Genomic DNA, 25846 nt, shown 5'->3' on the forward strand with positions numbered 1-25846 from the left:
CTTCGGGAAAGAGACCACTTAAATCATAGGCCAAGTGAAATGTGTTCAAAGTTGATGGAGCACTCGAAGGTGATCAGAATTGAACTGTCACCGGTTAATTCCAACCCCCACACCCTCGGTTGGGATCCTGGAGCTTGCTCTTGAAAGAGCTGATGGTTAAAATGTCAGAAATTTTGCAAGTTGGTTACTGATTACATTAAAAATTAAATCATATAAACTCACAAGTAAGCATTAAAAGCAAAGGTTAAAACAACACACAAAGGTAATACTCAAAATTCATCATGTTTCGATTCGTTTAATATCATCGTTGCCCTTCGGGTGATTTCCATTTATTGAATCTCTATGGTGAACATACTACTGATCGCCTTCTCCCAGCTCTGCATTCAGTGGCATCACAGCGGAGCTGGAACACGAGCATTCACACCTGCCGTGGCTCCTGCGACAGCATCCTAAAAACCCCGGCCCCGGCCCTGCTGCTTCTCGCTCCCACGCTGGATTGCACTTTGGGAAGAATGCCGTTGTGATGGCAGCCTGAGGCGCCCTGGAGAGGCTTAAGGTTTTTATCATATGATGCTCAGATGGGAGAGCTACAGGGCCCTTAGCACACACATTTGGAACAAATTAGCTTTTACTTATTTATACACTTAAGTTTGGGATCTTTGCCATAAAAAATAAAACAAACATAGCAGATCTATAGGATCAAGTCCACCACATAGTCTTCTCTTGATACCCATAGGTCTACTATCCTTCCTTCCCTGCCTTGTTCTGTTAGGACTTCTATGGGTAACACCAATCAGGGTCCCTGGCCTGCTAGGCTCCCAAGGGTTTCAGCCAATGGGAGGCTCTGATGGAAAATGGGAGGCGGGACAAGAGGCAGGTCAGGGTATTTATGCCTAGCTCCCTCCTGGCCAGGGTGTGGTTGGCATTGGCTGTTGAGTGGCTCTTCTATAGGTATAGTTTCCTTTTTCTAATCACTGGTTCCTTCTCTTAGCCCTCTGCCCCTAGGGATGGTAAGTTTTCCCCTTCCGTGGACACCAGCCCAGGTGCTTTACCTGTTGTTGATTTCCTGAACCCTGTCCCTGCCCCCTGTCCATAGCCCCTTCCTGAACCCTGCCCCTGCCCCCTGTCCATAGCCCCTTCCTGAACCCTGCCCAGGCCCCTGTCCATAGCCCCTTTATTAAACTTTCCTCAGACCCCCTTTTGAGCAGGCTGGCTGTCTCCTCCTGGATTCTGACCCAGACCAAGCCTTTATTCTTGTGAGGCTTACAGGCCCCCTACCCTTCCTCATTGCCCCCTTTCTCCTTACAGCTTGCCTCCATCACCTGAGACTGGTCAACGTTCCTCTCACACTCTCAGCCCTCCTCACCTATGTGCACTGCTTCTGCTGTGCCTTCACTCCTCTGGGCCCCGATGCTCATACTGGCAGCAGGAGAGAAAGACCCCTTGGGTCTGGCACAATCCTGGTACAGAGCCATTTTCTGGCTTCACATGATGGCTGACAGGCAATTATTTCCTTCAAATGGCATCCCTGTGCAGCAAGTCATTAGCGCATTTCCTTCCTTGGATGGAAACGTACCCAGGCTGAGACAGCATGACGGAGGCCTCTGTGCTGGTGAGGAGAGTGGGAAATGCTTACCTCGCTTCTCCCACAGTCACCGGCTGGACCGGGCGCTCCACCAACACCAGGGCTGCTTCTAGGAAGAGAGCCCTGTTTGTTGGGTCGACAAAGAAGGTGAGGACAGGGCTGGCCTGTCACTGGCTTATCGACTCCCCAAACCCACCAGAGAAGGGGCTGAGGAGCCTCCAGATCCACCCTCTGACTTAGGAAAGCAGGGTTTGGAAATAAATACCAGGAACCAAACCATTCCTGTGGTCAGGTCTCACCGTCTCAACTTCCGTTCAGAGCAGGACATTCAAGGGCAAACCATGTGCAGTCTGCTCTGTACTTACCAGCCCAGGTTATTCTGATGGATGAAGACAATGCTTTCTGGGAAATTCTCCACGCACCACGGGGGCCTCACAGGTCAGGAACCAATTAGTCAAGATCTGTGCGGCATCGGGCCGAAGTGGCCGGTCCCTCCTCCCCTGGCTGGGAGAGGAACCAGTTCGGCATCCCCGAGGGGAAGAAGGGCTCCCAGGCTCTGGTCTTGATCACACCGGTGACACTGCCATTCAGAACCCGCGCTTCTCGGGTCTTGCTGGGTGGGCTGGGGCGGCTTTCTCCGGCCTGGAAAGTACAGTCTCACTAACGGCAACTGTGTCCCCACGGGCGAGACTCAATTAAGCGGCTCCTCCCGCGGGGCTGCCCATTAGGATCACCTGGGGAGCTCCCGCGCAGGCCCCGCCCCCGGGGACCGCCTTTCATTGGTCTGGGGGAAGGGCCTGGGCACTGGGGCCTTTTACAAGTCCTTGTGGGACTTTAATATGCACGTGGGCTTGTCTGACCCTATCGGCCACTCCTGGAAAAGAACCCAGGAATCCTGGGAGTTCACTGTTTAACCAGAGACACAGACAACTGCGCTGTTCAGGCAGAGACCCAGGGGACTGTGGGCTTCTCGGTGTCTAAGGCTGTGAGGTACATCACAGTCAAGTCCACAGTTAGCAGACTCCCCTGAACCCTCCCAGGGTTGGGGAGTGTGTGTGTGTGTATGTGTGTGTATTCATTACCCTCTGGTGTGTGTTATGGTTATAGTCTAGAGCGGCGGTTGCCAACCCGTGGTCCACAGATCACTGGTGGTCCACGAGGTCTGAAAGGTTGGTGACCAGCTGGTCCAGAGAGTCCAACTCCGAAGCCTTGACCCAGAGCCAGGCAGGTGAAGCCCGGGAGAAAGGCTGACTATGGGATGCCCTGATGCTGTGCTGTGGGACTCAACACCAGGACTCTGGCCCCCTAAGCCTGAGGCCAGGCCCCTGCAGGCAGCTGCTTCCCACAAACCTAAAGGAAGGCCCCCCCCAGAGGCTGAGCACAGCCTCCAGCCCAGGTCAGAAGGGGGGAGAACACGGCCCCTGGCGGTGTGCAGCATGGCTGGTTGTTTGGGTCTGCCCTCACCTAAGTGGTCTTCCCTAAAGCAGGAGGTGTGGAGGGCGCCTCTTCCTCCAGGAAGCCTTCCATGCAGGCCCTTGTGAGCTCCCTCTCATTTTACCTGGCTGCAGTGTGTCACCCCTGGGGATGGGGCGTGTCTGCATCACTGCTGGGTCCTCGGTATTCATCCTCTTGGCACAGTGCGTGCTGCTGGGCCATACGGCTGAGTGGAAGTTGTGCCAGTCCTGCCCCGTCCCTCAGTCTCCACTGGCTCCTTCCGGCCTGGAGCCTGGCTAAGCCACACCCGAACCCTTCGGCAATCGGCACGGCTCCGTGGCGACGAGGTGCACTTCCAAAGTCACGCCCAGCCCCACCATTGGGCCTACTGTGACATGGTGGTCTTACAGGGTTTGCCCTGCTGGGCCCTGTGTGCCCTGCAGAGCTGCCCTTCGGACACCACAGCCCTGGCCTCGGGAGCTCGCCCTGTTTTTCCACCAGCACAGCCAGCTTCGCATGGGCCCGGGACCCGGGCACGGTTCTCCTCCGGGGCAGGCCTTTGCCAAGTGGCTAGAGTTTGGGCTCAAGTGGGGACAAGACAGCAGAGACGAGAACAGCAGGGAGAGGGAATCGCATTCCTGCCTCTGAGTGTCTGGGGAAGATCAGCCAGGTTGACAGAAGCATGAATAAACAGCGGAAGGACTGAATGACACACTTTATTAGAAACGTTCCTCATTCATCAGTCAAATTCACATTAGAGTGGGGGCGGCAGTGCCGTCTGGGGCTCTGAGATTCCACTGCTGGGACAATTTCCAGTTAAAAAGGAGCCTGGGCAGGGAGCGTCGGAAACGCTCGCGAGATGTGCCCAGAGGAGGCGGTCTCAGCAGCAGCAGCATCCTTCCGGGAGGAGAGGGCCAGGCTTGGGGCAGGCGAAGAAGGGGCCTCCCACGTCCGCCCTTCCAGGTACAGGGCTGCCCCCGCGGGCCCCACGCTGATAAATAAACAGCACGTCACACACACACACCTTTGAAACAGACAAGCTCGTACACGTCTCCTAAAGTGAAAAAATAATTTGCTCAAATAAAGCTTTGTGGCAACCGGGCTGCATCCTGAGTGGATGGTTGCCTAGAGACCCCTGGGCATCATCCACTAGGGGGTTGCAATGCCCCCAACCTCCCCATTAGCACCTTTGGACTAAGTAACTGCCCTCACTCCTCATACTCCTCTCTTACAATGCACCTGCTACGTAACATAATAATAAACACTCTGTCCCTGGGGTGAATTCGTGAGACTCAGCTTCCCTGAATAAGAGGTGCCTGGGGCAAAGGGGGGGTGAGGGGTGCAGTGGGTGGGTGTGGGGCAGGAAGGCAGTTGACAGGGGTAAGTAAACGACTTTCAGAGGTAAGCCAGAGGGCGGCTAAACACTGCTCGGGCCACTTGCCAGCTCTGCCTCGGGGCATCCCTTTCCAAGGGGCAAAGTCCTAGCGTATCAGGCTGCCCTGCCAGGGGTGAGGGCCCGGAGGGGACCCAGTGGCTGCTGTCATCATTCATTATTCAGGGGCAGTTTCTCCCCCAGCTGGCCCTGTCTGTCTGCTCCGGGCACACCACAGAGAGTCTCCTGCCCCAATGTTTTATTCATTCTCTTGAATATGGAAACAGGCTCTTGGATCAATACGATCCGATCCGATCCGGTGGCTGCGGAGTCCAGCGGGCGGGCGGGCCTCCTCCCCGGGGGCTTGGCGGCTTCCAGGAGGCGGCGGGACTCGGGGAGAGCTGCTTCTCAGGCAGCAAATACTGTTGGCAACAGACATTCATTTTTCAAAGTTGGGAACGCGTAGTACTGGCCTTTCAGAGAACAAAGTTCTGGGGACACCGGGGTGAGAAAGACGCCTTCCTGTGAATGTTCTGTGCGCCCGCGGAAGGGGCGGCCGGGCCCGCGGCCCACGGCTGCCCCCAGCGCCCCCAGCGCCGCTCACTGGTACTGCAGGTAGCTTTTGAGAGCTGGAGGCAGAGGCAGGGAGCCGATGTCCTGCAGGCGCTGGCGGCCCAGGGCGAGGCGGATGGATCTCCGGCACAGGTCCATCAGCGGCAGGGGCTCGGCTGCAAGAGAGGGGAGCCGGTTAGAGACTCGCCAGTGCCTTCTCGCATCTTCTCCCCACCCGTCCTCCCCACCTGCCCGCTGTGCACCGCCCACCTGCCCGCCGGCCCATCTGTAAAGCGGAGCAACAGTTCGCAGGTTTGCGGCGGGGATGGAAGGACGTGACCGGTGCACAGTGCCTGGCCCGGGCCACAGAATGAATGCAGTGGGAGCTCGGGAAGCGTCAGTCCCTGCTCTGGGTCTGTTGGCAGCGAGCACCACCCCGACCGGACGTGCCCTCTTCCTCCATTCAGACAAACAGCAAGGATTTTCCCGTTTCATTCACTTAACGATGAGTGAGTGATTGTGAACTTCCTAAAGGATGTGACCCTGACTCATCTGTGCCAGGCCCCCGCTGAGCCTGTTGCCGGGATGACCCAGCGATCACCGGTTAAATGAATGGACTGACGACTTGCTGCTCCGGCCATCTCGCACCTTCTCCCCACCCGTCCTCCTTTGTGGTTATCTCCTCTGTGGCTGCTGGAAGCTACTGAAACAGATTGCTCAGACTGGCAGCTCTCTTGTCCTGGCTCCCTCCTCTCCTGCCCTGTAAGCTCACCGAGAACAGGGCATGTTTTAACGGACGGGAGGCGTGTGGTGAGAGTTAAATGAGTTAGAAAGTGTAAAGAACTTAGCTCAGTGCTCAGCACGTGGGAGGTTCCGTAAACTCCAAGCCTGGCGTTTACTGTCTTCCTCAGGCCCAGGCCTTGGTTTGGTTGCCCTGGTGAGGCAGAGCTGGGGAGGCCTGCTACAGGATAGACTCCGGCTGGCAGACAAGCAGTTCCTCTTCTGATGGGAGATGGGCTTGCATTTTATATCAGGGGAAGGAATTGAGCTGTTAAAGTTTGATAATCGCTGTCCGAGCTTAAAAGCTTTCTGCATCACGTTAATGCTCTAGGCACATCCTAGGTCCTCAGCGCCCCCCCCCCCCCCTCCAGCCCCTCCCCCAATGCACAGCCTTATCAGCGCGCTGGGCTCCCTGTGAGTTCCCTGCCTGATGAGGAGCTGAATGGGAGGGAAGGTGGCCCTTTATCTTCACTCCTCCGCCATCACCGGAATCAATCCAGAGCCCAGACTCCAAAGGCAGAGAGAAACGAGAGGCTGCAGTTCAGAGCACCTCTTTCGCGCTCAGTGTGAAATATCAATCCCCGCTCCTAATTCCCATGACCGCAGGGCACGGCCACCCCCAGCGCACAGAGAAAGCCCTGGTGCCGCTGCGGAGCTCCCAGCTCGGAGGACACCAGCATCGCCGACTCCTCCGCCTCACCCACCGCGGCTTTGGAACTTCCCGGAGCTGTCAGATACCGAGGTTTAGAAATGGTGGGCGGAAGGGGCCACATGCTAATCCGACTGGCTCAGGGAAGGCCTGCCTGGCGGCCTGGCGGACTTAGAGACCTGAAGTACCCACAAAGGAGGGTCTGAAATGAAAAGTTTTAAAATTAAAAAGCAATGTATGGCGAGTGGTCATGTCCTTGGCCGGAGTTTCCCCTGATAAAGGTTAATCTTTACTTCAACTGGGCCTATTGTCTTTTTCTATCTATGGGAGCTTGGAATGTCAAAGTGATTTTCCTTTATCTGGGCCCCTCAAAAGCACAGGCACTGCTCTGTGGAGACCACAAATCCCCTCATTGTCATCGAGTTAATCGTTGACCTGTGCCCAGCTAAGTAAAAGAAGTGTCTATCATTTTTAATTTTTATCCAATCCCCGCGGTTTCCCCACTTTGCTTTCTCCCGCCTCCCTAAACCATCACCAGTGGATTCTGTGTAACCCACTTATGTCTCCTCTTTGGATTGTAATGTGAAAAACAAGGTGCTAAACTGCCAATCTCCGGAGCATTATCTCCGTCCACTGAGATTCTGCTTCCTGGCAATTGTCGACAGTCTGGCTCAGATAAACTCAGAAAAAAATGCCTCACAGGTCTGAATGTTTCTTCCGTTAACAAAATGATCAACAAAGCGATGAGAGGCATTCTCAGAAAGCTTTCTGACTAAAGATAAAATTTAAAAAGAACCATTGTTTGCAAAAATGAATATCCAAATGGCCAATAAATATATGAAAATGCGTTCTACTTCCTGAGCCACCAGGGACATACAAATTAACGCTATACTGTGACTCTCCGAGATGCCAACCAGAATGGCTAAAACGAGAACAAGACAATAGCAAGTGTTGGTGAGGATGTGGAGCAACGGGAATTCTCATAATGCTACGGATACACTGGCACACCCACTTGGGAAAACTGGAGGCATCTCCTAAAGCTGAACCCTATGGCCTGCAATTTTACTCCCGGGTATACACATGCTCACCCAAATGCACATACAGGGATACCCATGGAGGTAACCAACTGCAAATAACAACTTTACCATCCACCAACAGTGGGATGTCAACATAAATGTGTATCTTCACAGAGTCAAATACCAACCCGCCATGAAAATGAAGGAACCACAAGTGCATGCAAAAATATGGACGAATCTCTCGCACATAAGTATGAATGAAAGAAAAGTACATTTTGTGTGACTTTATCTGTACCAAGTCAGGACACACAGAGGGATGACGTCAGGCAGGGGTACGTGGGGAGAGCAGTGGCTGGAATGGGGCACGGCACAATGGAGCTCCTGGGGGGCTGGTATTGCTCCCCTTGATTTGATTTCTGCCTGTACCAGTGCATTCCATTTGTAAAAACCATCAAGCTTACTCACCTGAGATGAGTACACTTTCTGAATAAATGTCAAGAATAATTTCACAGCCGAAACCAGTTTGGCTCAGTGGATAGAGCATTGACCTGTGGACTCAAGGGTCCCAGGTTCGATTCCGGTCAAGGGCATGTACCTTGGTTGCGGGCACATCCCCAGTAAGGGGTGTGCAGGAGGCAGCTGGTCGATATCTCTCTCTTATCGATGTTTCTAACTCTCTATCTCTCTTCCTTCATCTCTGTAAAAAAATCAATAAAATATATTTTTAAAAATAAATAAATAAATAAAATGACTACATAAATTTCACCTTAAAAAAAATATTTCACAGTAAAACACTGAGTCCCTGCGCCCAGAGCTTCGTTCAGCTCCCTGCCGGTTGATTATGGAAACAACACAAGCCAGGGAGGGCAATGTAGGAAGCGGGGGAGCTGGCTTGGGATCCTGGCTCCCGCTCCCACCACTAGTGGCCAGAGAGCTGGCTCCCCTTCCTGGAGCCACGTTCTCCTCCTCCGTGGAGTGGGGAGAGCTGAGGCCCCCATCGTGCATTGTGACGATGGCGAGACAGAGCATGCTCCTTCCCTGAAAGGCAGTCTCTTATTTCATGCCATGAGCCTAGGAAGTACGTTTAAAAATAGTCATAATTTGCTTGTTGTGGCTCACAGACGCCTCGGTACATCATGCTAATTGTCGACGATGCTATGCTCCGGCTGAAGATTTATTGGAGCCGGCGCTGGATGTCTGGTTCCGTGTTAAAAATATCACCAGGCGATCATTTCCAAAGTCCTCCGGTGTCCTTTATTTCCCATGATTCCCCATCACTACCCCTTGCACGGCCCCGAGGAAGCCCCGTTACTTCCCAGGGCTCTGTTGTGCAGGCGGTAAAACAGGGGCGTTGCCTGTCGGGCTGTGATGGTCGATGACTGTGACGGGAACGAGGAGATCTGGGCACTGGGTCTGAGTACTGGGACCGGTAGCTTCGGCTGCTTCCCTGGGCCCCTCCTAGTCTCCTCTGCACGCAGTGGGGAGATGCTAAGACAGGAGTCCCCACCCTGTATCCACCCCTGCGTTTACAGTTTGGAAAAAAATATCAACATTGTAAGGTCAGGAGGTGCAATTCTTCTGCAGCGGTTGAAGACAATGATCAGCAGGTGGAGGAAGGTTTGAGCAACGGCCCTGAAGTCGGAACTTAAGTAGACCGCGCACTGTTGTTGTTTTCAGGAAGAGAAACGAGAAGACACACATGTGGGCACGCACACACACTCTTTGAGTCAGACACATCGCTAGTCACTTATCCACAGCCCGTGGCTTCGGTGTCCGAGGACGGAATTGCCCGCTGGCCTCTGGGCCTCTCCTGCAGCTCCCTCGGCTGGAACTCCGGCCTTGCACGGCCTGCCGGGCCTGCCTCCTCTTTCAGGACCCAAATCAAGTGCTTCCTCCTCCCCAGTGACTTGGCTCCTCTGCCCTCGGCCTGCACCTGGCAGGTGTCAAGCCACTGAGGTACCTACACAAACGGACACGTGTATCATTGCCCGCTCACCTCTCTGCTACAGCATCCCTGTGCCTGTTGGCCCTGGCGTGGCCAACGGAGACCTTGGCTCACGGCTAGAAAGCATTCGGAGTTTTCTCTTAACAAGCCTCACCATTTCCCGAGGAAAGAGGGTGGGGACGACAGGTGGGACACAGCAGCATCTTAGATGAACGCTGTGCCGACCAGCGTCATCGGCCCAGCTGGTCCCCAGCGCCCAGGTGGGGCCTCATGTTTCCCAGGGATTGAGAGTGAGCAAGTCAAGATCACACGGGGATCTCCAAAAGGGCAGAACCCAGGACAGGGAGTGCTGGAAAATGCCCCCTGAACTGGGGGAGCTGTGCCCCTCCCACCCAGCCTGTCCCTGAACCTGCAGAAGAGATGTGTGTGTGTGTGCGTGTGTGCGTGTGTGCATGTGTGTGTGTGTGCATGTGCGTGTGTGTGTGAAGGCCCTGAGAACAATGCTGTGAAGCAGAAAAGGCAGTTGGCAGGCTAGACGTCGGGATGGGACCGGAGGGTGGAGATACCGAGCAGAGGACAGGTAGCCCTACACCCCAGGGGTGAGCACGGCTCCCACCAAAGGGGCCCGGAGAAGCCCCAAGCTCCTGCAGCAAAGGCCGAGAAAGGGGAGAGTCAGTGGAACTGAGAGAAGGACGGTCGCTGAATGATGGGAAGATCCATTAGGCCTTGATGCTTGGAAGAGCCTCCTCACAGTGGCCTTCATTTCTCTAAAGCCCTCCTGCCCACCCTTTCCTCCCCCTCCCCCCAACACTCTGTGCCTCCTCACCTGGCCCCGCCCTCACCTGGCCCCGCCCTCAGCTTCCCCACCACTCACATCTCCCACTGTGCCAACTGCACCTCCGCATCTCTGAGAGCGCCTCCACGTCCACCTCAACGGAACCGCACATTCTCTCCCAGGACTCCGCTGCCCTTCCTTCTCCCTTCCACCTTCTCTGGGGCTGTCTGTGCCCCCAGGCTGTGGCTCCCGCGCTTGTGGCATGTGCCAGGCGGGCTCCTGAGGGAGGTGGGGCCGGACTCCTTGCTTCCTTTTGCCACACACAAGCCGCCTCCATCCGCTTGTGAGAAATCCCAGCCCCTCCACAGCTCACACCACTCGGCTCAGTCCTCTCCCTCTCCTCACTGCTGCTGCCTACTGACCTCTGATCCCGGTTAGCCAGGGCTCTGGCCTGGCCTCCCAGGCCCCCTCTCCACCATACCTGCCTCGACCTCTGGACAGACTCCTCCACAGAAACACCCTCTTATCACTCAGGCTCCTGGCTGTGGACTGCCGCATCCTCCAGACACCCTCCTCCTCCCCGCAGTGACCCTCTCTCTGGGCCACACACGGACGTCAACATCACCCCCAAATGCCCTTTCTAGTGCTTTAGTCTCTGACCACTGGATCAGCCACCCCCACTGTGACCCTATTTTCTATCACAGAAACCTCGAGACTTCAGAGCCCTCTTTTTTTTTGCTCAATCCATCAGCATTCCATTTCTCCACCTTCCCTCTTCACCCAGGAGAACAACACACTATTCCCAGAGACACAGGGCCTGGAGCAGGTAGGCCTGATGGGGTGGCCAGTGAGTGGCTGGGAGCACAGGGCTGGGGCCTGGACAAGTGGAAACAGCAGCCCCTTGAGTTCAGGTTATCTCTATTTGGTTCCGTTTCCGGGCCTCCTCTCCTCAAACCTGCCACACAGCTGGCGGCCCTGGTTCAGGCCAGCCTAGGCCAACAGCTGGCAGAGCGGCCTGCCTGCCTTCCCAGGACTACAGTGCTGGAGTGGGGCAAGTGGCTCGGCAGAAAAGAGGCAGGGTCCTGGCCACCAGCTGACACTCGGCAGAGCAGAAATCACAGATTAGGTCAACATGTCCATGAAAAGTAGATGGCAAGCCAGTGATATAAATGTTAGCTGATTAGAGAGCACCTGGGAAAGGCCCCTGAGCTGATTCTAGTGGTGCCTGGCAGAGCCATGCCCTGGAAACATACCTTGCCACAGGCAGGTATGTTGTCAGTCTGACCTTTAGCTCAGGTCTGGGGGGTGAATTTCATTATCTACATCCAGCCGGGCACCAGGAACAAACACAATTATCTGGGCCCACCCACAAGAATGCACGTGTTTTCTTTATCTTAAACTTTAGTAAAACTTTCTGGTATCTTCCTGTATAAAATAAACGCGCCATATATATCAGCTCTGGGTCCCTGTCTCTCCATCAGAGCACAGCTGTCCCACCCGGTACCAGCTTTCCCTACTGTCTTTGTAGCTGTCTCTTTCATTTTCTCAATCCCCTGTCACCCCGATTCAGGACTCCTGTCCTCTCTGTAGCTGTGCTGGTCATGGAAAAGAGAGAATTATTTATATCTGCTGCCCCAACACTGCCAAGAGTGAACCCGAGGAGAGGTGGTGAAGGATTAAAGAAGACAGGCAGAGCGGATCTCCCATGCTTGGATGAGGACACAGAGAAGTCCAGCCTGCAAGCCGAATGCTTTATTTTATAGACTCATTAAAACAAGGGTAGACGAACATGTACACAAATGTTCTTGTTTTGGCAACACTTGCTGCACCTCCCACAGCCCATTAGCTGCTTAGGAAGGAATCAGCGAGGGCTACAAGGTCAGGCTTAATTATGCTAGGAGAGCTCTGCCCTCCAGGCTGGGACTTGTTTGTGGCCCTGCCACAGGTCAGTCCGAGGCTTAATCCTATAGCTGCTCCCTACAAGCTGAGCCTTAGGGACCCAGGGTTGTGGCTCCCAAGTATGTGGCACAGGCCAGGTGGGCTTCCTGGAGGAGGTGGTGCGGGAGAAGGCTGTGGAACAACCCCAGCCGGAAACGTCCCGTGGTGCTCAGACGTCATCACCTTATTTCCAGTTCAGGAAATGTGGTTTCCCTGCCCGGACCTGCGACAGCTCCCTGACTGCCCCGAGGCGCCGTGGAATCCTGCCCCGCGGCTGGTGTGGTCTGGTCCCTGGAGACTTCGGGCTGCCACAGGCAGCCACTGGCTCTTGTCCTTGCCAGCTAGCCCTTGTGGCTCTGCCTTGGCACCATGGGGCCGGGGCTGGGAGAGGGGCAGCGGCTCCAGCAAGCCCCGTCTCCACAGAGGCAACGGCAGCCGGAGAGCCCTCCAGCGAGGTCCGGGCCGCGGGCAGAATTGGAAACACTGTGCCAGTCCCTCCGTCTGGTGGAAGGTGCTCCTGACTCAGCGGAAACGTTTCCCAGAAAATCCGGCTGGTTTCGGTTTGGAGCCCATCCCGCTGCTGGCTGCGCGGTGGCTGGACGAGGGCAGCTCCTCGTCACAGGAGAAGCTCAGGGAGGGGCCTCGAGCGGGCGCGCACCCTGCACCGCGGGACAAGTTTCTCTGCCTCTGCGGCCACGGGCACAGCCTGGCCCCGTGCGGATGCTGCAGGAAGCACGTGGGACACGGGAGGCAGGGGCGGGAGCACACAGCCCTGCAGACAGTCGGTGCTCGTCCCACCCGGGGCAGGCCCTCAGGGATGGGCCCCCTGTTCCTCCTGGAGCATCCCCTTCTGAAGAAGAAGAAGAAGGGTGTGGGGCCACGGGACTTGCCTACCAGAGAGCAAGACCTACTTAAAGCCACAGCAATGAGCACAGTGTGGTATTGGCACAGGAACGGACCTGCTGGGAAATTCTAGAACAACTAGAACTAAGCACGGCGTGGTTTAGACACAGGTCTAACTGTGGAACATCGATAAGGAAACAAGCAAAGGAAGCAAGCAGGAACTTCAGAGGCCTGGCTGTCTTGAGCGGAGGGTGGGTGTTGGCAGGGATGAGGAGGGAGGCGCACAGAGGTCTATGACTGGTCCTGGGGCTCAGGGGTGGAGTCATGGCGGCGCTGAATTGTAAAGAAGGAAACACATCAATAGCAAATTAGGGGCTGCACATGGCACCGACTGTGAGACGATATCACAACCAAGGGTTATGTTTAGCCCAATTCTGTGTATCAGAGGTTCAGCTAGAGAGAGAGAGAGAGAGAGAGAGAGAGAGAGAGAGAGAGAGAGAGAGAGAGAGAGAGAGAGAGAGAGAGGGAGGGAGAGAGAGAAAGTGAATGAGAAAAGTTGGTCTCAATTTGCCTCAAACATGAGCATGGCTAGAAGATGGGTGAGAGTTAAACTCTCGTTGATAAGTAGGAATGGAGTCACCCTGCCTGAGCGCTCAGGCTGTCAGGGGACAGTGTCGCGGGCCAGGGGCAGCAGCCAGCAGCCGGCGGCGGCGAGACCTGGAGAGGCTTCGGGCGCATCCTGGGGGAACGTGCCCGGATGACGGGGGCAGAGGCCAGGTCCCCACCCGGCACAGGGGGCGATCAGGACGTGACAACCGCTGTTCCGGCGCAGTCGGTCCTTCAGGACCAGGTGAACGCAGAGGCGGCTGGTGCGGAGCTGAGGGCAGGACACCAAGCGGGACGCCTCTGTGTCCACAGCCTCAGGTGACTCCGCCCAGAGGCCCGAGGGGGGCAGAGCAGCGGGTCAGGGAGCCGGGTCCGAGGCCTGTTCTGTGGGGTCCCAGCTCCAGCTCTGCCCGTCAGCCTCCGCTCCGGTACAGGGTGCTCCTTCCCATCTTTTCATCAGAAGCAGGTGGTCTCACTGGGCCCCTGGGCAATAGTAAGAGGTTATAATGGGAAGAGTGGCAGCCGGGACTCAGACAGCACCTCCCACGTGCTGTACAGACTGAGGAACCGGGGCACGAGGAGGTAAGTCTCTCCATGACCACGCTGAAGGGGTAAAAAGGAGACTGGGACCCGGGCAGCCTGGCTCAGGACCCACCCTCTGTCACCAGACTGCGGGGGGACCGTCACCCCAGAGGAAAGCTTCCCCGGCCCCACTCGTCTGTCGCTCGGTCCCAGTGCCCCAGCCCCTGCCCCTCAGCCCGGCTCCACGTGCTGCTCACCTCTGTGTACAAAGGCCCCTGACCCAGCAAAGCCCTGCCCTGGGCTCGCAGGTCAGCCGTGAGTGGCCCCGACGAAGGACCCTGCCCAGTGGGGGGCAGTGACTACTGGGTCGTCCTGCCCACCCGGTCCTGACGGGCATTTGGCCCGGAGAGTTTGGAGAGGAGGAGGAAGCCCGTGCAGACGGTGTGAGGCAGGGGTCCTCAAACTTTTTAAAGTGGGGGCCAGATCACGGTCCCTCAGAGAGCTGGAGGGCCGGACTATATGAACTACTAATTCCTACTCTAACACCTTGGCTGCGCTCACTGCCCAAAAAACCTGGCGGGCCGGATCAGACTCCTCTGCGGGCCGCATGTGGCCCACGGGCCGTAGTTTGAAGACCCCTGGACTGTGAGGGGTCTCCTCCCTCCAGGCCACCACCAGGCTCCGTGGCTAACGCAGCCCTCACTCTCATCCCACCCATCGGGGCTGCCGGGCACAGGGCCAAGGTCAGGCACGCTTCCTTCCACTTGGGGAAGGTCACCGGGTCAGCCTCTTGCTAAGCAGCACGAGCCCCTGGGGCTTCATATGAAGGCTTTCTAATGGATTTATTGTGTTTGTTTGACCTTTCCAAGTGTGAGCTCAGACCAGGCCCAGAGGAGGGTGCTGGGAGCTCGTTTCTCTGAAGTTAAGCAAAACTGATAAGTGAACGGGATTCTGGGACGGAGCCTGCCAGGTTTTCTCAGCAGAGCAGCTTCAGGGAAAGAGGAGGCTGTGCTCAGGGAGCGCTCCGGAGGAGGGGGAGTGAGAGGAGGTGACTGAGGAAGTCGGCAAATACAGGCTTTTCGGCGTGGAAAGAGCCACGCCACAGAGAAACAGCTAGCCAACTTGGGAACTGCTGCTCTAGTTCAACTTCTAGTTTCAAGGCCAAGAGTTCCTTGTTTTAGGAGACTTTTTAAAACGTTAATGATCAGCACGGCTGGTGTGGCTCAGTGGTTGAGCATTGGTCTATGAACTGGGAGGTCAAGGTTCGATTCCCAGTCAGGGCACATGTCAAAGTTGTGGGCTTCATCCCCAATGTGTGTGTGTGTGTGGGGGGGGGGGGGGGCGGGGGGGGGGGGAGGAGAGAAACGGGAGGAAAGGGCGGGGAAAGGAGGGGAAGATTGTGCAGGAGGCAGCCAAACAATGATTCTCTCTCATCATTGATGTTTCTAGCTCTCTCTCCCTCTCCCTTCCTCTCTGAAATCAATAACTATATATATATATATATTTAAAGTTAATGACCAGTGCATGAATGAAAATAACGAAAATAACTTATAGTCATTACAAATACATTTGGACTTTAGACCAGAGGCTGCAGACTCCAATGCCTACGGGCTGGGCAGGCCACCTAAGTAACTACAAGGAGCCAGTGTGAGCAGTGGGCAACGGGAGAGGGTGGGCCTGTGGTCCCCACAGGACATGCAGAAGGAGCCGCCACTCAGCTCCAAGCAGGAAGGTGGGCCTGTGTTACAGATGCCCTGTTCTTTCAAAAAAAAAAAAAAGGCCAGGAATCAAAGATTTGTATGTGCTGCCCAGGTTATTTTAATTTAGTGTGGCCAAATAAAATATTCCCAGGCCCAGACACAGCCTTGGGCTGCCACTGCCACTTCTATTCCGGAGTGAATCACCTGCCACCTTCATGGCGAGTCGGCAACTGCCGTCCCACTTGGGGGCAGCTCAACCTCAGAATCTGCCAGAAGCTCTGATCCAACCACAGAGGCGCGGCTCCCCCAGATCCAGGCACCTGCTCACTGTGGCCAACTCCAGCTGCGATCCCCGTAACTCTGTGCAAAGACCCCCTCTCGCCCTGAGGCCTCCCAGGGCGGTTCTCAGCATCCAGCCTGGGCAGTGCTCCCCCTCTTGCTTTGAAACTAACCGTGTGAGAACAACTGAGGTTCACGGAGCATGCTGTCTTTTCCGAGGACCTTCACAAGCATCCTGTTGGCAGTGAGAGAGTCATTCCCCAAACACACTCACGGATGTCTGAGGCCCTAAGCAGCCCGCACTGACCAGGAAGCAGAGAGAGATGCTGATTGCAGTCAGGTGCAAACCGCAGCATTCTGCTTCCTCGTGCATCGGACTCCGCTCTCGTGGCAATCTCTCCCCAGCCCACGCCGCTCTCCTGCCTCATCAGTCCAACTGGGAACCTCGGGTAGCCACGTACTACGTGCTGGGCCCTGGACTCCAAATCCCTGACACATTATTTCCCTCCATTCTCACTACAAGCCCGTGAGAGAGATGCTACAGAGCCACAGTCCCTTATCCAAAACCTTGGGGCTTAGCAATTTGGCTGCATAGGCCATATATATATATATATATATATATATATATATATATATATATATATGTTGTATAACATCCCAGTGGTCCAAGGCAGTGCAATCAAACACCTTCCTATTTCTATAGTGAAACCCATGAATATTCATACCGAGTGAAATAAGAAATGACTATAAATAGCATTACACCAGTTCAGGTTGAGTGCGGCTGCCAAATGAGTTTGGCTCAAACTTAGGAATAAAGTTTTGGTTTTCAGAACACAGTCCTGCACGAGAACCTTCATTTTACAGATGGACGACGCTGACAGGTTAAGTCCGTGGTTGGCAAACTGCGGCTCGAGAGCCACATGTGGCTCTTTGGCCCCTTGAGTGTGGCTCTTCCACAAATTACCATGGCCTGGGTGAGTCTATTTTGAAGATATGGCATTAGAAGTTTAAGTTTAAAAAATTTGGCTCTCAAAAGAAATTTCAATCGTCGTGCTGTTGATATTTGGCTCTGTTGACTAATGAGTTTGCCGACCACTGGGCTAAGTGACTTGCCTATTGAGAATCATCCTGGAGATGGGATTCAAGCCAGAAGTTTGTTCCAGAACCTGTGTCTATAACCACGTCCTTACACGGGGGAAGAGCATGGATTTCTGTGGGAAACAGCTGAGCGTTCTAATCCCTGCTCTGCCGCTTAGGAGCTGTGGGATTTGGGCAAATCTTCAGCCCCGAGGCCCTCAGCTTCCGTGGAGGTCATTAGAACTCTTCTCAAATATCCCAGCTCTCACACACCGGGCACAGGGTCAGCTTACCTTCCTCGTTCACTGGAAGGTAGGTGTGGCCACAAGACTGACTTTGGTGGGAGAAATGTCAGTGGAAGTGACGTGTGTCACTTCAACTGGAAATTTAGGAGCCGGTAGGCGTATAACTGCCTTTTATTTTCCATTAGTGACCACTGGGGACTGCTCCTCCTGCCCTAGACCTAAAACTCGGACACAAACCTTGCACAATCGGGCCTTCTGCTGACCAGCAATAGGCATGCAGCAAGGGCAGAAACAAACGTTTGAAGCTACTGCCATTTGGGGCTTGTCTGTTACTGCAGCAAGACCTGGCCTATGCTCTATAACAAGTCATGTGAAGACTGAGTGAGGGGGCACATGTGAAGCTCCAACATTAACTAGCGCCTGGCAACAGAGATGAGTTAATTCCCTCTCCCATTCTCAGCCAGAATTTCCCAGCTGTAAGGAAAGGGGGTTATACCGTGTTTCCCTGAAAATAAAACATCCTCCGAAAATAAGACCTACTTACAGGTTTCCTTCTGAGTGAAATATAAGGCATCCCCCGAAAATAAGGCCCCCCCTAGGCTCTGTCTCAGAATGAAAATTAATTTACCGTACCGTATACAGGTAATAAATTTCCTTTATTTTCATTTAACAATAAATGTGTACCGTATTCTTTCTTCATGGAAAAATAAGACATGCCCTGAAAATAACACCTAGTGCATCTTTGGGAGCAAAAATTAATATAAGACAGTCTTATTTTCGGGGAAACAGGGTAGTTAAGCTGCTCTGTTTCAATGCGTGAAACTGCTCGTTGGCCCACGCAGTATTAGTGGAAAGGATTTTCCAACATCCACAAAAATGTGAATGCTTGCTCATGCATTCAGTCATTCATGCCCCTCATGTCACTCTGGTTTTGATGAAGAGGCCGAGAAAGATGGTGGGAGGTTGGGGACACAATCCCAAACCTGAGGATCCCAGGATGTGACAGCGTGGTCCGAATATCCCCAAAGGCGGGACCCCGAAGGGCCCACTGTCCGGAGGGCCAGGCAGCCTGCACACAGCTGCTGCGCACAGAGGAAGCCCCGTTTCCTAAGGGCTGCTAGGCGGGGCGCGCAGGCGGACAGATGGAGGGAGGGAGGGAGGGAGGAAGGCTCCGGGGAGGAGACTCTCAGAGATGAAAACGTTCTGTTGCCACAGAACTTGCATTAAGACCCCATTTAGCAACACTGATTAGGGAGCTATAAATAGCACCTGGGCTCTCACAGGCCATAAAACACTTCCCCGCAGGCTCCCAGCCTATAGTCTGCCCTGCTTAATTGGGGCTCCAAATAAAATACCTGGAAGGCCCTGGTTGTCATAGTGACCAGTTGCTGGGATAGGGATGGGGCTGAGGTTAGACACAGGGCAAAGGTGGGGAGGAGGAAGCTGAGGAGGAGGAAAGAGAAGGGGGGAGAGGGTGGGATCACTGGTAAAGGTTCCCGTGAAGTCTGGGATCACAGCAAGAGGCTGGCGGATGAGCAGACTGCAGTCTGTAGCGGCTGCAAAAAATGGCAGCCTCACCCATCTCCTTTCCCAACCAAAGGCTACTGAGGCAAGGCAGGGGGCCCGGTGGGCCCTGGGCAGATGTGAGAGGCAGCAGATCCGAGCTTGAGTCCTAGCTTGGTCACTGACCAGCTAGGAGACCTTGGCGGGCTCCCGCCTTCTCCGGGCCTCTGGTCTATTCCGCTGTAAAAGGAGGGGCCAGGTCGGGAGGGTCTCTAAGCTCTTCATGCACAGCTGGGGCTCGACCACTGGACCCCACCTCTGCAGAGAAGAACGGAGAACCCCCAAGACGCGGAAAGTGAGGGAAGCAAGGCGCCCGTCAGGGCGTGGGGGAATGCTGCCATGGGTGTGTTTGCAGAAAATATCTGAGAAGAAAACACGAGAATCTGACAGCATCTGCTGTCTCTGGGCCGGGTGGCTGGGAACTGGGTGGGCAGGAGACTTGTCACTGCCGTGCTTTAATTAAGCTTATGAATGTATTTCACATCAATGCAACCTAAATTTAACAAATACTGGACTTCAAAAGGCCCAGGTTTTAATGAATGAATAAATGACCTCAGTAGTCGGCAAACTCATTAGTCGACAGAGCCAAATGTCAACTGTACGATGATTGAAATTTCTTTTGAGAGCCGAATTTTCTAAACTTAAACTTCTTTTAACGCCACTTCTTCAAAATAGACTCGCTCAGGCCGTGGTATTTTGTGGAAGAGCCACACTCAAGAGACCAAAGAGCTGCATGTGGTTCGCGCACCACAGTTTGCCGACCACTGTACTACACCAACGGGTCACCCTTCCATGAACTGATCTCTTCGCCGAGGACTCTCTGCCCATGTGCTCCTTAGCTTCTTGCGGTCTCCTGAGCGTGGCCATGTGTCTGGAAGCCTCCGTGCCTTTGCACAGGCTGTTACCCCCCCCCCCCCCCCCCCCCCAGAAATGCCTTTTCTGGTAACATCTTTAGATCAAACTCCAATATCCCTCCTTCTGGGACCGCTTCCCTGATGCCACAGCTGCTCCAAACACCTGCCACTCTCTCCACTGCACTCCTCCCTCCCTCCCCATGGCCCTTTATTAGTGCTCAGCTCATTGTGTGGCTCCCCCAGTAAACTGGGAGCAATCTGAGGCGGGGGCCCTGGTGGGACTCCAGGGTGTTCACCGGGTCCTAGTGCTGCTCGGTACAACGCTCTGCACCCCCAAAGGACCGCAACCACAGAGCATCCATTCCAGATGACTCCCTTGCAGTGCACCCGCGGAAATTCAAGTCTCTGCTCTCATACCACTTGCTGCCTCAGCCTCATTTGAATATGCTGGGGAAATCCATTTTTAACTTTCGCCCGAGCTAAATACTAGGAGGAAGGGCTGCACCCAGCAATGAACGCACGCAGTGAGGGGCCCGCCCTACTGCTCTGCCCGATGGATAATGGCATTTTGTGGGTCATTCGCCACAAAGGTACCTTCTGGGCCTTCACCTGGGCAGCCTTACTGCCGGCTAGCTCGGGAATCCCATGGTGATGAGGCGCCCATGGGAAGGGGCTGCCAGGCTGTGGGACCTCAGCAAGACCTTGACCCTTGCTGGTCCCAGTCCGCAGCATGAGGGGCGTGGACCAGAGTCCCTAAGGCCCTGCCCATTTGGACAATCTACCTGGAATTTTAAATACCAACCCAAACAGGGCCAAACAGCCAGAGAAGTCCACTCTAGATAAATAAAATCCCAAGTGAAGGTCAGAGACCAGAGGAGGGAATGAAGGAGGCACCCGTGGTTATAGGATGAGATTTACGTGTAAGACACACACCCATGGGTAAACCCAGAAACCTAAGGAAATCTCTCTTCTTCCAGGACTCTGAAATGAGGTCACTGTTGAAGTGTGTCTGCAGCCAGACTGCCCCCTGGGGATGGCGTGTGGGGAGGACAGGACACAGATGACACCCAACCCCTCTCTCTGCTACCGAATGAAAACTTTCCAGACCGAATACAGTGACGCTGTGATCAGGACAGCCTTAACTTGTAAACTTTCACTCTATTAACCCTTATGTTAGTTACTAATGGATTTCTGATGGTTTCACTTCCAGCATCCTTTGCCTCTTTTATTATACTTCCCTTGGGGAGGGTGTTTATCCCAGAGACTGCCCCATCTCAGCTCCTGGGGTGGAGCCTGTGATTGGGGCTTAGCCAATCAGCACTTCCCAATCCAGAGCCACGTTCAGGGTGGGTTATGTCACCCAAGTGGGCCCAATAGAATGCAGTCTAGAACTTGTGCTGGATGCAGCTGCTGAAAGCATGCTTACTCCTCATGGCTGAGAAGGGAAGGGGTGGGCCCAGGGCTCCTCACAGTCACGTTGGGCCTGAGAAAGTAGACCCTGGGGGTCCCATCCTTAATCGGTGTCAGAGGGCCTTCTGCGTGGCGCTCTGTGGGAGGGGAGGTCTAGGGATCAGTGTGGAAACAGTCTTTATTTTCATGTAGGTTGACAATATGGGAACCTATGGCCCTATTAGGTACCCTTCAGGCACCACGAGACACAAAGGATGAAAAAGCTGAGAAATGCAGAGAGAGAGAGAAAAACCAGATCCTGACAATAGTGTTTGAATCCTGGATACAGGTGAGGCTCAAGCCAGATTCGCCCCAGGACTAGTTAGTGAAAAAATTCCATGCATCCCCTTTATCAACATAGGCATTTTGGGTAAGATTTCCTGTTTCTTACACAAGAGAATACAAGTAATAAACCACCCCTCTGTGCTAGGACGCTCTCTAGACCCTGGACTTGAGTTCTTGGAGTCTGATCAGAAGTAATTCCTGGTGGAGACACCCTGGTGTGTGGAAGCTCAATGCAGCCTAAGAATGACAACAGAGTCAGGGGGTGTTTGGTTAGAAGGGAGCTCCAGGGTCTGCCACTCTCTCAGAGAGCTGAAGTGCCTGGCATACTGGCAGTGTGGCCAGTCGAAGGCAGAGGACAGACCAGCGTCCCGGATTCTCACTTCCAACATGGATTCCCTCCGGGCGCCCACAGTGGTCGGTCCTCTGGTTAAGACTGCGTTTCTCTTTTCAATCTCTCTCTCCCTTGCTATGCAGAAGCTCTGCCACCAGGTGGCGATGTGGAGTCACTGCACGCGGTGTGGGATTGAGGTTGTGGCCAAGGATTGCCTTTTAAGAAAATGGATCTTTATTCATCTCAAAAGATAATTTATATACAAAATTATGATTTATTTAAATATAACTTTGGAGAAAAATCAAAGAATTATAACTGGGGTTATTTACACTGTCTCTTTCCTAATTATTTGCCTCTTTCTAACCCTGCCTATGAGGGCGTGAAAGCAGCCCTGCCATGAACTAGCTGGATGTCTTTGTCAAGCTATTTCTCTAGGAGCTCAGCTTACCCACCTGTACCAATAGGTTCACTGACACTCGGTATAGGGCTGTTGTGAAGGAGAATGTCAGGGTTACATCCTTTAGGGACTGGCACATAGGAGGGGTTCAATGCATCTTGGGTGAAGAAATAAGTGTGGTACCTAGTGAAGTAGTATAAGCAACTGCTCAATAAAGGACACATTACTAGAGGCAAAGGGAAGCGGGTCTATTTCTCAGTGATAGGCCATCGGCAGTAAGAAGGGGTTTGGGAACTCACTGGGAAGCCATAAATCATAGAGCGTCCATGGCTGCCCACTTGCTGGCCCCACAAAGCTCCCCACCTCGCACCCCGGCCAGAATCCTCTCTGCCTTGTAGGTTCTGCTGGAGAACTCCTCCTCCCCTTTCTCTGTGAGCTCCCGGGCCCCGCCTCACCTGCGAACCGGGGGCTAGCAGGTCCCTGGAAGTGCTAAAGACTCTCAGGGAACTGGGTCTCCTCATTTCACACTCTTTCCCGGGCTGCCTCTCCAGGCTCAGGGCCTCGCTCTCTGCATCTGTAAAATCTGCCCCGGCTTGGATGCTGCCCACATCTCCTCCAGACGGGGGACCCTGGGGAAAACCTCCCCTCCCCTTGGGCTGACGGGCCTCTCCAGGGGCACAGAATTCCCTCGACTTCAAACCTCCTGGACTCTAACGGAACAAATTATGTGACGCTTTATTTTCCCCAGCTTGAATGGGCAGAGCTAGCACCTCATAAAATGACAGGGAAAATATTTGGCTGGTTTCGTAGGCCGGGGCCACAAAGGCTCGCTTGTGACGGGCGGCCCTGCCTGGATCTGGGCAGCGAGGTCTGCAGACGCCGATGCCCGCCTGACACGGGCCAGCTGTGCGCAGCCCACGGGGCCGGGAGCCGCTCCGGGCCCTCTCCTCCCCTGCACTCCCAAGGCCCGCGCTGTCAGGACAGCCCGGTCACCGCCCTGCAGAGGGAGCTTCCTGGGCACGCCCGGGAGGCCCGCAGAGAGGCGTCTGAGGACTGGTCAGCACAGCCGCCCGGGAGACGTGTGTGGGGCATCCATCCGGGTCACAGTCTGGCCCCAGCAGGGATCCACCCACAAACTTCCTTCTCAAGTGCTTCCCGGCCTCCCTGCCATTGCTCCTGCCATTCGTCCGACCAGGAACAGCACCATTCCCCTGGCCTTCTCCGTGGAGCCCGGTCCTACCTCCTCCCTACCCCTCCCCGCCCCAGGTCCTCCTCAGCCCAGCCCTCGGTGACTCTGCGCACCCCTCCCATGAGCTGACGGCCCCCACTGCCTGTGCCCCTCGTTACATAATCAATCACACCCTCCTTGGGGTGCCTTTTGATTGATGCCGAGGTTACTGATTTCACTGACACCTCATTTATCTGAAACGTTGAGAAAGAGCTTATTCAACATCAGTGACTTTTTTTCTGGAAAATTATCCTGTTAAGTATAACCCACTTTTAGTTTGATCTCTTTGGGTGAAATTTTTTCTAAAATGCTTTATGTCCTCATCTTTTGTTTTTAATTTAATTTTTTTTCCAGTTTTATTGACATATAAAACCATGTACATTTAAGGTACACCAGAGTGATCTGATATCTGCTTATATTGTGAAATGATACTATGTCCTCATCTTTTTTAAAAATATTTTTTATGATTTCAGAAAAAAAGGGAGAAGGAGAGAGAGAGAGAAACATCAATGATGAGAGAGAATCATTGATCGGCTGCCTCCTGCACCACTCCCACTGGGGATCCAGCCTGCAACCCTGGCATGTGCCCTAGGCCGGAATCGAACCTGGGACCCTTGAGTTGGCAGGCTGAAGCTCTATCCACTGCGCTAAGCCACCTAGGGCTATGCCCTTATCTTAAACCAATCACCCTACCCATAATGGGATCCATTTTCGAAGATTCAGGATTAGAAAAGGCAATGCCACTTTGGGTACTTTGGTGGGGGCTGCGTGCCCCTTTTCCAAATGGCCCAGACCAGTGGCCGGCAAACTGCGGCCCGCCAGCCACATGTGGCTCTTTGGCCCCTTGAGTGTGGCTCTTCCACAAAAGACCACATGCGGGCGCACACGTATAGTATGATTGAAATTTCATGGCCCATGCGCAGAAGTCGGTTTTTGGCTCTCAAAAGAAATGTCAATCGTTGTACTGTTGATATTTGGCTCTGTTGACTAATGAGTTTGCCGACCCCTGGCCCAGGCTGATGTGCCTTAATGGAAAGCCCCGGCTGCTGTGCCTGCAGAGCGCGGGCGTGCTGTCGCTGTCCTGTGCCCTCCGTGTGGGACAGTGGTCCCTGCTGCGGGCCTGCAGCTGGTGTGCTGGCCTCTGGTCTCCCCCCTCCCCCAGCCCCCACTCTCATTTGCTGTTTCTATTCGGCGAAAGCAGTGGGAGGAAGATGGCCACGCTCACGTAAACTCAAGTAGGGTGTAGATGAACAGTAAATAGTGTCGGAGATACTTTCTGAACTTCAAAAACAGAAACTGGGTTCCTTTCAAGGCCCTGAGTGAATCTCTTCATTCATTCTCGGGGTGTGTGGAGCTGAGGTGCCAAATAGCTTTCTGTGCTGATGGGTCCTTGGGGTGATGAGTAGGCCCCACGGTCCCCACCCTGTGTGCAACCCCGCCTGGCTCTGCAATAAGATCCAGATGACTCGTTTTGGGCAATGCGTGGCCAGGGCGTGGCTCACCCGAGAGCACCGTTCGTTACCAGTTGTTGCTTTGGAATGAATTCTGTCGTAAAAGAGGGGCCTCCTGAGCCTGCAATGGAGCTGGTTCAGCCTCATCGCTGGCTCAGAGGGCCGTGGCTCCAGGGTGCTGGCAGCTGCCGTCTCCAGAAGATGCACCTTTGGGACGGGTGGGGATTGCTAAAGCCTCAGTACAAATAGTCTGACCTCTGGTTCTCGGGAAATGAGAGATGTCCAACAACTTTATGTAGCACGCAGAATTGCATGGCTACTTAGGACCCATTTCTTGCAAGTTACTATGGCTGGTTTGGGCCGCGGTAAATCCTCTTTTAAGGCCTGGGAACTAAGGGGCTGGACAAAGAGCTGGGCATGGTGACTGCACAACTAATCAGCATTCAGGGACAGCAGGAAGAAGGGCCTGGAGCCCCGGGGGGAGGGGGAGGCTGAGGGGGTAGCCTCTGACCCACAGGTGGGGTAGCCCGGCTGCCCTGAGGCTCGATGAGTCCTGCCAAGCAGAGTCCTCCGCCCAGTGATGCTTCCCTCGGGCAGCCACCTTGACCAGGAGGCATCTCACTTTGGCACCTGGCGGTGGGCACTGGTAATGCGTTTGTAATCTCACCCTCACTCAAACTTCTTATACACACAAAGCTTTACTTCCTGCTGGCTTCCTCCAACCTTCGTGAGACCATATCTGTCTCCCCGGCTTTGTTTCCTGCCCCCCTCCATGTGTGCCACCTGCTATTTCAGTTCTTCGATCGGACAAGACTCCTTCTCACCGCAGGGCCTTTGCACAGGCCATTCCTTCTGCCTGGAATCCCTTCTTCCTCACTCCTGCCCCCCACAACAGACACCTTGCTAGGTAATTCCTCCTCTAAATGTAGAGGTTCCCTAGATTTGCCTTAACGGGGAGGGCACTGAGCGT

At 54.3% G+C, this 25846-nt stretch overlaps 2 protein-coding genes across 2 annotated transcripts in view; both read right to left on the minus strand.

Annotated features, from left to right (window-relative positions):
- Positions 1-25846, minus strand: part of CLSTN2 (calsyntenin 2) — a 908802-nt gene that overhangs the window by 37985 nt on the left and 844971 nt on the right. The window lies entirely within an intron of this gene.
- SPSB4 (splA/ryanodine receptor domain and SOCS box containing 4) overlaps positions 3720-25846 on the minus strand; it is a 68479-nt gene continuing 46352 nt past the window's right edge. The window contains exon 3 of the mRNA XM_084901805.1: positions 3720-5119. Coding sequence (XP_084757931.1) covers positions 4992-5119 — 128 coding nt within the window. The 3' untranslated portion in view covers positions 3720-4991. The remainder of the gene's footprint in view (positions 5120-25846) is intronic.

The sequence above is a fragment of the Pipistrellus hanaki genome (assembly GCF_964339955.1).
Source record: "Pipistrellus hanaki genome assembly, chromosome: 13".
Taxonomy (NCBI): domain Eukaryota; kingdom Metazoa; phylum Chordata; class Mammalia; order Chiroptera; family Vespertilionidae; genus Pipistrellus; species Pipistrellus hanaki.